The following is a 12,051-nucleotide window of genomic DNA, read 5'->3' as shown; positions in this document are numbered from 1 at the left end:
ATACGCAACAAGACCACTGACTCCCAAGCTGATCTCCAGCCCTGTGACCTGGGCATGCTCACTTCACAGAAAGGGGAGGATAAAGAAAAACAATGAAGACAAAAGAAAGGCCCGTATTCTGGAGGTAGAGAAGCAGTTCTATCTTTCCAGATAATCTCGATTTGTTGAAAGTGTCAAATTAATACTACTGCACTGGTCCAAAACTCCACCTGAAATCTTATTACAAGCTGATATTGTTATGGGAGTGTTTCCAATGACCAGTGTTCTTTCTGGGCTCTATGAAAGCTGGTAGGTTTTCCCCTAAAAGTACTGCTGTGGTTTGAGGGTGGACTGTCTCCTCCATAGACTCATGTCTTAAAATACTTAGTTCCCAACTTAGGGTGGAGCTTGAGGTAGATGACCTGGAGCAAGCAGGTCACCGTCACCATGGAAGCTCATTCGTAGTCTCTTAGCCCAGCCCCACCTCATGATTGCCCTCTACCTCCAGACTGTGGATTCAAAGCAACCATCTGCCTCCCACTCCTGCCCCGATGCCTTTCCTGCCACTGCTGGCGCTATCCCCTTAAACTGTTGGCCAACATAAATCCTTCCTCCGTTATATTGCTTTTTGTCAGCTGTTTGGTCACAGGCAAGAGAAAAGCATCTAAGTACTGCCCATAAACCCGGATGTCACAGATTACACAGAATTCTAAAAGGGATGGCGTTCCACACGTCTGAAAACTCCGCATACTTACAAGAGCTTTCGAATTCATCCGTGCTCATGTCCCACAGAATGGCACCACTCTGAGGGGGATGCCTGGGGCTCAGAGATCACAGAAGACCTTGGCCTACCTGTTGCATATGGCCCAGCACGTTTTTCCTGCAGTCAAACACTCCTTTGCCCTCCTCTGAGTAGAGCTGGTAGATGAAGTCAGTGGTGTAATTTACACTGCAGCTTTCGTTTCTGAAACGGATGTGAAGATGGCAAGTTTACTCCGGGCTGTGGAGGGGTTGAGTGTGGGCTTTCTGGAGAACTGCTCCAGCCAGCCAGGCTGGCTCAAGGCTCAAGGCACCCAGTCATTTGCCATGTCAGTCCCCTTCATCTCTGCCCCTACCCTGACTCTGTACATTTCCCTTTCCTCATAAAGGCTGTTTGGGAGGGGGGCTCAAGGAAATGAGGGGCAAGTGTCTAGAAAATAATAACCAATAGGCTATAGAGCAAGAATAAAATGTAAAAGGTTGTCCTTTGTTTCAATGAAGACCTGATTTTTTTTTTTTTAACAACTCAGGTTTCTAAAGAGACCTGTGCTCCTTTAGCATTCACAGAACCAGTGGCAAAGGAAAAATCCCACTGGGGTTTGAATCCCATGACAACTTCTGTCCAAGACCCTACACCTAAAACGGAAGACCAGAAACCCTCTCCATTACCTGAGTACGAGGCCCCTCTGGATGCTGGTCTTCATTTTCTCTGTCAAATGCATGACGTTGGACTAGAAAAGATTGTTTGATCAGACAGTTCACTTATTTGTCTCCTACAATAAGACCATGTATGCTAGAATGTAGCACCATGTACAAGCACAATCAGCTGCTTGTAAATGTTTTGGGAGGTATCACAGTACAGAAGAATGCAGTGGATGAAAAACATGGCAGTATCATTAGCAAATCAGATAAGCACAGAATGTGTAAGAGGTGTGGCTATGCTACTGGGTATGTTTATTAGGAAATGAATACTGACCCGCCTCCAACTAAAATACTTACTCTATACATTTGCCTAACCCACACATTTTTTTTAATGTTCATGACTGTGATGGTTAGTGTTCATTGTCAACCTGGTACAACCGTAAACACCTAAGAGAGTCTCTGCGCTATCTAGATTAGGCTGGCTCTGTGGGCATGTGTATGGGGAATTATCTTGATTGTGTTAATCATGGTGGGAAGAGGCACTCATTGTCAATGGCACTATTCCCCAGGAAGGGGATTCTGAACTATAAGCAGGAGATACTAAGCTGAGCTGAAAACACATGCATGTGTTCTCCTTCTGTTCTTGACTACATGAGGCGTGCAGCTTCAAGTTCCAGCTATGCTGACATCTATACAGACCATGACCTGGAACTATCGGTGAAATAAGCCCTTTCTCCCTTAAGTTGCTTTGGCCTGGATATTTTACTATAACAACGGGAAACAAAAGTAGGAGAATGGCAATATGTCAGAAGGCCGAAGGGATGCTGTTTAAACACCAGGTCCCATTACATAAGTCTCTTTAAGTGACTTATGCCAAATACTGGGAAAGCGTTTCTTGTTTCTCAAAATAATGAATGATTTACAAATACATACACACAGAGAAACAGAGTGTGTCCTGTGAGTGTGTGTATTTGTGTATGAGAGAGAGAGACTGTGTGTGAGAGAAAGAGAAAGAGAGACTGTAAGTGTGTGCATGTGCGTGTGTGTGAAGCCCCCTAAGAGCACTTTGCTGGTCTTGAAGAAGACCTAGCCTCTTTTCTCAGCACCCATAGGATGGTTCACCACCATCCTTAACTCCAGTTCGAGGGCACCTGTCACCCTCTTCTGGCCCCGAGGGTGTGAACATACACACATACTCACAAAATATCCACATGTACAAAATAAAAATAAATGGATTAACCAACATACATGGTCACCTAGCCAAAGAGTTCCTAAGACTTAAGTACAAGCATCCGGATTTGAAGATGGCAAATGAAAAATGAGAAGCTTGCAATATTTTGCAACACCAATCTCCAGCCTTCAAAAACCCCAATGGGGATCTGGTAAAGAAGGCTCTTTACGCAGCACTGCTGAAGGAAGTGCTCTGGGGGCCAAGCATGCATGGCATGCGACCATTGACATACCTGCAAATCTCCAATACCAAATGGCTCTTCAAAGATGTAGGCAGCATCAGCTCCTGCTGCAAGGCCCCCCATGTTGGCCAGGTAGCCACAGTATCCACCCATGGTCTCAATGATGAACACCCGGCGCTTGGTCCCACTGGCCGACTGTTTAATTCGGTCGCACGTCTAGTTACAGACATAGAGAGTCGTCATTTGAATCCAGGACCTTGGCTAGTGCCACATGTGCACCGGCCCAGGGCCTGTTCTCCCCACAAGCTGCAGCATGTCCCTCCACCAAACCCAAGCGTGTGTGCAGAAGCAAGCATTGGCTACAGAGAGGCTCAATGGCAAAACTGCTCAGGTGCAGGCTGTCAGTATCTCTGTGATCATCCGAGGTGGAGCCCTGGCTAGGCCATTACCCTGGAGACTAGTCACTCAAGTCAGCTCACTTCCTGAACTGTTTGACTATATCTTTGCTGGAAGTATTTCTTTTTAGCTGATGTGAATTAATATTTCTCTGGGAATGTTGATTATCCAACTACCTATTTTCTCTTTTTACTTTTCTGATGTTTTACTGTGAAAAGCTCTTTGTGATGTTGGATGTTTTGTTTGTCTTGGGTATAGCCTTGGGTCTTTCATAAAGGGTACCTATGTCCAAAGAGAACAGCTTCTTGGACAAAGGCACCCAGAGACATCTTCCAGGCACTCTCATATTGAAACCCACTGCCAACCATTCTACAAAAGGACCCAGGTTCAAGACGGAGGATAGCTGAAAACCACTCAGGGCCTCACACCCATGGCAGCAATGCAAGTGCCAATCATTTCCTCAGAAATCAGTGGTAGCCTTCTACCTCATTCTCAGCATGCGTTCTGTTCCAAGGAAATGGAGATCCACACATACAATCCAAACCTGATGGTGTCCATGGATTCTTCAAACCCCTCAGCACTCTCTTGTAAGTACGCCTCAAGGCTTTTCTATGGGATGCATAGCCCTGCCAATCCCCAGCACCCTGTCCAGCTCCCAGGTCCAGGTGCTGTCTTAGCTCAGAGACGCTGCTCTCTTGAGCCTCTCTGGACCTTCAGACAGCAGTCTCCAGGCACAGTGAAGAAGTAAACATAGAGGCCCCTAAAGGTATTCCATACACACTCCCTGGAACTCCTCTTATACATCTTGAGGTGGGGTTTGTCTGGATCATCTAAGAGGGTCTTGGTTGTCATAGTGTCACTGTAAAGGAGGCAAAAGAAGCCAGGGCACAATAACTACACAAAGCTACTACACAAAGGAGCGAGAGGGTTTGTGCCATCTAAGAGGATGCAACAGAGGTTCATGGAATGCCAGGGTCACAGGTTGCAAAAGCAGAAGATATAGTGACAGCCTCTCCCTGAGAGCTCACACCTTGACTTCAGTTCCCTGACTTCTGCCCCTCACTACTATGAGCAAATGGCTATTAGGTTAACAGCAAGTATACAGCCATTTATTACAATTGTAAGAAACTCACTCAGGCTCTTTCCTGTTCTCTTATCTGCAACCTGTGACCCACTTAGAAAGTCATTTCCTCAGGAAGACACTATGTGACCTCCAGGAGTGACAGTCCCTCTGTGTCCTCCCTTCATCCCAGTATGTTTTCCTAAAAAGTGTCTTATTAGATTTGTATATTTCCTCTCCAGATTGAAGTCCCTGGAGGACAGGAGCCCTGGGCTAATGGAGGATAGGTATGACAGAACCTGTCCCAGCCAGTTGTGCCTCCAACACAGGAGATGCTTAACACTGAAAAGAAAAGAAAGTGCCCATTAACAGTCAGGAGGGAAGAGGAGAAAGACGTCAAGAGGGTGAAGGGGTACTTGGACTGCAACAGTCACAGATCTTTAGGGAATGTGCAAAGTGGGTCTACACTAAAGTCAAAAGAGCCATTTGGAGATTTTCATATGATCACTCTGAGTTATACTTAACAGATCATCATGCTTATGAACAAACATGGGTTTTAAGAAAAATATTCCAATCTGTAATTTGTCTAGTGAATCCCCCTGTATGTGCTTTGCTGGGTGGGAAGCCCTGGGTTCTCTAGAAACAGAGATGTAACAAAGGAAGAGGGGGTTCATGTTGTACTGAATATCTCTCTCTCTGTGATACTCAAGCGCTGAAAGGGTCACCGTGTGGTCTTTGTTACAGAGCCCTCCTACAAGTAAAAGAAGACTGCAGATCAGAACAGAAGGCTCTGCTGAGCTAGGTACCCAGTCCCCTGAGGGGAACAAAGCCACACAGGTTAATGTCCTACTTTAATCTTTCCCAAATGCCCACTAATCCAGAACACTATGTTGCAGTCACTTAATGAGTCAAGAAGATGACAAAGAAAGAGCCCTTTGTCCCCCAGGACTGTGAATACGGATCTCTAAGCTCTGATCCAAACAGGTTGTTAATGAGACAGACATAAACAAACCGATTAGACTAAACCTGCTTACCCCTGGCTGGAAAAAAAAAAAAAAACAACAAAGGGGTTTGGAATGATCTGCCTCTGCTATGGACATCCCTCCTCAGTGCTCTCTCGTTACTGCACCTGAAGATTTCAATCAGTTCCTTCTAAAAATAGTAAGCCATCCTTGCCTTGTCTCACTCAATTACTAAAGGCAGCACTGACAATGAAAGAGCCAGTATATCAAGGCCATCTGACATGTGCTGGTTACACACAGAGGAGCTTCCCTGACTTCTGGCCAAGAGGGGAAACCATTTGGGGCTCCTGCCTCTTATGCTACAACAACTGGCTCATAGGCAAGTTCCTCACTGCCCAAGGGCATAGAGCAGTTTTTCTCTGGGGAAAGCCTCTGTGAGGAGTGCTGCTGGAGGAAGAATGTCACGCTGCAGTTCCAACATCATGGTCAGTCCGCTACACACACTTATCTTTTCAGTAACATACTTGAAACATGAGGCAGTAAGGCAGAGTCTGTCACAGAACGAGATATTCCTTTGAGGGTTATATTAATTAGTGTGGGGGCAATCATGTCTTATTAACAAGATAAGAGGTTTCCTTCCCTGTTTGCCCCTGATCCCATAACTGGTATTCTTTCAGAGTACTTACTGAAGAACTCAGGTGGGAAGCCAGAAAGGGAAGGAAGGGGCTGGGCAGTATAGGCAGAGAGAATCTTGCCATACTAGGTACTGGCACAGAGAACTGACTGATCCTCACTTCCCTGTCAGTGTCTAAGCCAGAAGGCTGAAGCATGTTGGTCCATCTAGGACTTCTACCTATGATATCACCTGTCAACAAAGTTGTTAGAGGGGAAAGCTCAGGACTCTCTTGGCCCTAAGTCATTCAGTGACTAGGGTTCAGTCTACAGGCTTCTTTATGATTCTATTTAACATGCAAAGTAATTAAACTCCAAGGAAGATAAGTAGGCATCATGGGAGCTTTCACATTGCTTATGAGCTCCACCAACAGACAGGTTACAAGGGACATACCTAGAGTATTGCAATCTATTTAATAGTCCCATGCCAAGATCTTAATGGAAGATTCAGATGCTTGGTCCAAATGGGCATCTTCCCACTTTTCCTGCCAACTAATTTAACTTAGTAGAGAGAACTTGGGCTATAAGGACTCGCTCTAATGTTTAAAACTCACTGTAAAGTCTAAAGCAGTAGTTCTCAACATTCCTAACTCCGTGATGCTCAGATGGAGTTCCAACATAAAACTGTTTCCTTACTACTTTATAACTGTAATTTTGCTAGTGTTATAAATGGTAATGTAAATATTTGATATACAGGGTATCTGATATGTGACACCCCCTTGGGGTCACGACATACAGGGTTATGCACCAGCTCAGATGTGAACATCTCAAGTAAGAGATCAGCTTGTTGCCTTTGGGTCAGGGTGGAAGGACCTGAGCATGGTAAGATGCCAACCTACATGCTTGACCACCGTCCATTCTACTGTTGTATAACTGCTAACTGCACAAGGGACTCTGGAAGCTAGCAGACAGCCTCCTGCCTCAGAAGCACCTAGTACATTCAGTTCATTACCTGTGTTACAAATGTAGACACCAGTACCACATGGAGCACCTGCAGCAGGTGAAGTCACCTTCTTCTAAGAGAGTGACTTTGTCTCCTGGAATGCCTCTCATCTCATCGGGAAGTCTGTGTAAGCCTTGGGCTCCTTAGTTTGAGTATTTATATTGACCATGCTTACTCTGGGGATACTTATACTTACAGGGTAACCAGATGCAATCCTTTGTGCTCACTCCTGACACTTGTTCTGTAACCTTCCCCCAACATCACAACTCTAACAATGGGACTTTGGACAGAAGCAGCTGACCTTAAGAGATGTGATGTCCACAGCTCTCCTGCTCAGATGGTACAGAAACACTACAGAGAGGCCCACATAGAGCATTTCATGTTGAGTTAAAACAGACAAGGTATGGCCAAGTGGTAAAGAAGAGTTCTGGCTTATTCCCTCTGAAAACCATGAAAGGGTATCTTTTTCAATTTCTAGTTACGGTTGGACAGGTGAAGGTTAAAGACTACAAGTTGGGAATTTGAGCTGTCAGGAGGGCTAAATGGAGGAGAAAAAAATCCCGTTCAGGCAAAGCAAAGTAAAAATTGAAGCAGAAGGTCTCTTACCTCGACAATCACATTCAGGCCAGTATCAGAACCGATACTGATGTCTGTGCCAGGGATATCGTTGCTAATAGTGGCAGGCAAAATACATATTGGTATACAAAACTCCTCATGGTTGTTTCGAGCCTCAGATAGCATGATGGCACCATGATAACCCTGAAGCAGCAGGGCCATAGCAGTTAGCAAAGTGCAGGTACATCACTTACCAAGTTACTGAGCGTGGGCAGTAACTCCAGGGATGTGACAGGGAGGGAACCAAGTAACCAGCGGGAAGTTGGTCCACATGGGCCAGCAGAGCCCATGAGAGGCCAGGATTGGCATCTGAGCAGGCTAAGGGCATGCTTCAACTATTCACAGGCCACTGGGTGCATCCCTTAACCCTGTCCTTCTTGTCCCACAGGAAGAAGACACAAGTGGCAAGTTAAGGTGGGGCAAAGCAGACAGCAAAGCAGGCAGCAGGCCGAGGAGACAGAGGTGCATCGTGGGTTAGTCATTAGATGGAACTGCTGCTCCTTTCTCAGCATTAAAGAGGAGGTGGGGAAATAAAGTGAGGTTGGGGGCCTTTCGGCACAAAGCCCATCCCAACACTTCTTTAGGTGGAGTGGAGAATGGGGAGGAGCACGGGGCTCAAGGAGAACATCAAATGACTGAGATCACCAATGCAGCTGGTTCACTGCACCACCGCCAAAGTCTGACAGGAAAAGAGACATGCATTTTACATTACCTGCAGGTCCACCCCAAGACCCACACCATCATCACTGTGCCCCTCTGCTCCCCATTAGAAATATCTGTCTCCCTCCTGGAAGAAGCATTCTTTCTAGACCTTTGGCAGTGCTTACACGAAGCAAGAGAAATCATTTGGAATCTCAGGCACTGCTTTGAAGCAATAATTAAAAATGTCTGACTCTACTGTAAAGAAGGCTACTAGTTAGTATGCAGAAGTTTCCAGTACCTGCCTCAGATATTAAAGCTGGGTTAGTGGTAGCATACAGGTCTACTCACCCACAGTTCCTAAATCCAGGCAGCTCCCAACACTGTACATAGGGTATTTTTTAGACCATTGCAGATGGAAAGTCTGACCCATGAATCTTATTTATCTTTCTTAAAATAATATAATCATCAGGTTGCTGCAGGATTATTGTTCAAATACAGCACGGACACTGCCTCCCCACAAGGCAGCTGTGATAAATGTTGTATGTTCTAGACCATCTTCCTACAACCGAATCATCCTGAGATTTAAAACCTGTGTGCTCCAAGGATTCTGGACAGTGGGTCATGGACCTGGGATATGTTAGTCCTTGGTATGGTCAATCAATAGGTCAGACAGGGTAGCCAACACTGGCCAGTGACAGGGTTTCTTCCCTTTCCAACACAACCAGACCTCCACCTTCACCTCCACCCACAGTTGGCCCTGAGTCTTATGGCTGCCCTCCATGTCCTTGGGCCGTTTTGTGCTAAGGTTATGGTTGTTACAATTGATTGCATTCAAAATGGTGCCCAATGTGAAAACCCTCTGAGTGCACCCACTGGTCAATGCACTGGGCTCCTCAGAACTTTCCAGGAAAAATATTTCTATTTTTTGAGGACCATTTTTGCTAGGTATCCATTAGGAATAAATTGTACAGAAAGAAGTTGTGTCTTTGAGAGGCCTTCCACTGGAAGTCATAGGCAAGTAGGCAACATGCCTGACAGATCAGAGCCTTTCCTGTGGGCTGGGAGGGTATGGGGGCCAGGGGTGTAGGAGGAGGGCAGGTAGGGAATAGAGGGGGTTAGTGCCTTAACGTCATTCGGACATTGTTGGTGATGGCGATATTGTTGCAAGAGGTTTCTTCCCTCTCTAAGCAACTAAAAGAGAAGCTCCAGGAGGGAAACCATGCCCAGGAGAAGTAGCAAACCCTGAAGAAGCCATCCAGAAAGCCTTGCTTCTAGATCCTACAGGGGGCATCAGCAACTTTGAAAACACCAATAAAGCCACCTTAGACATTTTGACTGCACATGCTGCAACAAGGGATGGTTCAAAGTTATCAGGACCTATGTTCAATTTCCTAGTGTTCACAATTTGGGACACCCTCAGAACTGTAGTCATGTCACCAGTCCTGGCATTCAGTGGCAGCTCCCAGTTAGCATGCCTTAGTTGTGTTTTTTGACTGGGACAAAGCTCAATGCTGATGGTAAGGAATAAAACCAAGTCCCGTTGAAAAGCCTCACTCAATATTCCAACACCAGATTTCTGACATACCTATTTTGACATGCAGTCCAGAGAACTCATCCATTACCCTTGCAGCTACTGAGATGCAGTCAAGGAACACGCTTATACCTGAGTTTCGTTGCTGGTGAAGGGGAAAGGATTTGTAAAGGCAATGGTCAACACTCAAGGGCAGTGGTGTTTGATCAGACTGGAGAAGCTCGGGCTTTCTCACCTCAAGACAGTAGATATTCTGAGACAGCGTCATCTCTGCGGTAGGGACTGTCCCCAACACTGTAAGGCAGTGAACAGCATTCCTGATATCTACTCATAATACTTGAGGGACTCCTCTCTCCTACCTCTGAGAACGCAAAATGTCCTTCATCATCACAGCTATCCACTAGACGCATAAGCAGGAAAAGCTGAGAACTGCCTGGCCCGACAAACCTAAGGGAACGGTTGGTTCTGGGAGACAGCCATGGATTGTAAGCTTCAGTGTTATCCAGGGCCTGGTAAGAGGCTATTATCCTTTAGAACCATATATGAGTGAAGATACAAGTGACTTATTGGATACCTGTTTCAAGTGACATAGTAAGGGTAAGTGGAGCTATCAGCTCTCTGCCAGGGCCTTCCTAGATACAGCAGCAGAAGGCAATGGGTCCTTTGGGTAGAGTCTCCTCAAGTGCTCTTTTCCTAGACACAGTGACAGCCTTCTTGCACTCTGTGGCCAGCCTAGTGAATTTAGGTCAACTTCCCACTATTAAAATTAACGCTTTTCCTTCATGCCTTTTCATGCTCTAGTCGTTTTACCCTTGGGGATGCGCCAGGGGCCTCTGAACTGTATTCTCATCCCCACACAGCTATCAGCTCCAGAGCAGTGGCAACCTTCACCAAGGTTATCTCAGCTGGCCTGGCTTCAGCCACCCACCTTGAGATCACAAAACCGTGAAGACCCAGGTCCCTGGTACATCAGAAACAAAGAGCAGCCAAAACAAAACAAAACAAAACAAGACAAAACAAAACAAAACAAAACCAAACCCAAAACCCAACAACAAAACAACAAAAACAAAGTGCACACCAACTTACCCTGCATGAGTGAGCCTGAAGCCCTCAGGAACGGCTACCTACCTACCATTCAGCTTTCATTCTGTCATATTACCATTGGCTTTGAGAAATGCAAATAATAAGGAAAAGAGATTAAACAAAAAAGAAAAAATAGCACAAAATCCCTCTAAAGGGAGTAATAGGAAGAGGGAGTAGATAACCTTTCCCCTCTTCTCTTTTTTGAGCTTCAATTTTTCAGCAATATGTATATATCATATATTCATATCTGGGACAAAATAATTACTAGTATTGCAGCTAAAAATCATAAATGATAATTATGGGGACATTATAAAATGAAAGGAAGGAATCTTCTCTTCATGTCTGACAGTGAACACTGAATATCCACAAGGAGATAAATGACCCACCTTGGCTGGTATCTGCAGAGGTCCCCACTAAACTGCAAGTGACAATAGGCAGGCATGTCCAACCACTCAGTGTTTTGATGGGATGCTGTCATCATTTACAAAGGTCACGTTCAAAGCCACAGAACACAGTTTCAAAACTGACTTGCAAATATAAGTCTCATACTATTTTAAATGAGTTTATGGTTGTTTTGTTTGTTTGTTTGTTTGACTAGGCCACATTGATAGCTACTCTTTGACACATGCTGTCCACAAACTACTGCTCAGATACACCTGTAGGGAGGTGTCTGCTTAGATGTCAAAGAGCTTGTGAAAAAGACACTTTGCTTCCCCTATAAATTCCTCCATGTAAACTGTAGACTGTAACTCAGCATCTGGGATGCACAAGGCCCTGGATCCCAATCCATTTTGTGACAGACACCCTTCTTTCCATTGACAAAGGGCGAAAGATCCACCAAGAGCCCGAATCCATCAACCATGACAGCAGAAGCAATAATGGCAGTCGTCCAATAGCACATGCAACAGCCGGGAGACGTTAGTGATTGGGAATAGACAAAGCAGACACCAGGCACTTAGGCTTCAGTAAGCCGAGGGAAGAATAGTTCTGCCATTCAGAAAAGCAAGAAATCAGCGCTAAGCGTTACTTACCACTGTGAGCTTTTTTGTAAAAGCATGGGGGCTTTTATTTACCGTACTAGAAATGAGTTTGGTGTCAGGAGCTTAAGACAAAACAAAATCCTAACAAAATTATGTATAAGAATTATGTCTTCCAGGGAAAATTACTCAAGGGTTACTGAAAAACTTTAGAATTCTGACTTAGTAATCTTAAACTCCATAAGAATTAACAAGTATAATTTACAAATGTAACACTAAAATGTATGTGCATATCTTGTTACTACTTTTTTTTGGAAAAAGAAAAATAATAAGCAAGCATCAATATTTTTGACACAATTTAAGATTACCAATTTATAA

The 12,051-nt window shown here is 44.9% G+C and overlaps 1 protein-coding gene across 2 annotated transcripts in view; it reads right to left on the bottom strand.

Annotated features, from left to right (window-relative positions):
* Pfkp (phosphofructokinase, platelet) overlaps nt 1-12,051 on the bottom strand; it is a 62,392-nt gene that overhangs the window by 4,611 nt on the left and 45,730 nt on the right. Inside the window, exons 16-19 of one of the 2 annotated variants that reach the window (XM_021180123.3) lie at nt 7,432-7,584; nt 2,844-3,008; nt 1,408-1,469; nt 832-943 (exon numbers count right to left, since the gene is read on the bottom strand). In XM_021180123.3, coding sequence (XP_021035782.1) covers nt 832-943; nt 1,408-1,469; nt 2,844-3,008; nt 7,432-7,584 — 492 coding nt within the window. The remainder of the gene's footprint in view (nt 1-831; nt 944-1,407; nt 1,470-2,843; nt 3,009-7,431; nt 7,585-12,051) is intronic. The other variant, XM_021180122.3, reaches the window with a different exon arrangement.

This window comes from Mus caroli, unplaced genomic scaffold (genome assembly GCF_978045245.1).
Source record: "Mus caroli unplaced genomic scaffold, Mus_caroli_1 scaffold_15, whole genome shotgun sequence".
Taxonomy (NCBI): Eukaryota; Metazoa; Chordata; class Mammalia; order Rodentia; family Muridae; genus Mus; species Mus caroli.
The sequence above is the reverse complement of the archived record's forward strand: the minus strand, read 5'-3'. Positions and strand labels throughout refer to the sequence as shown.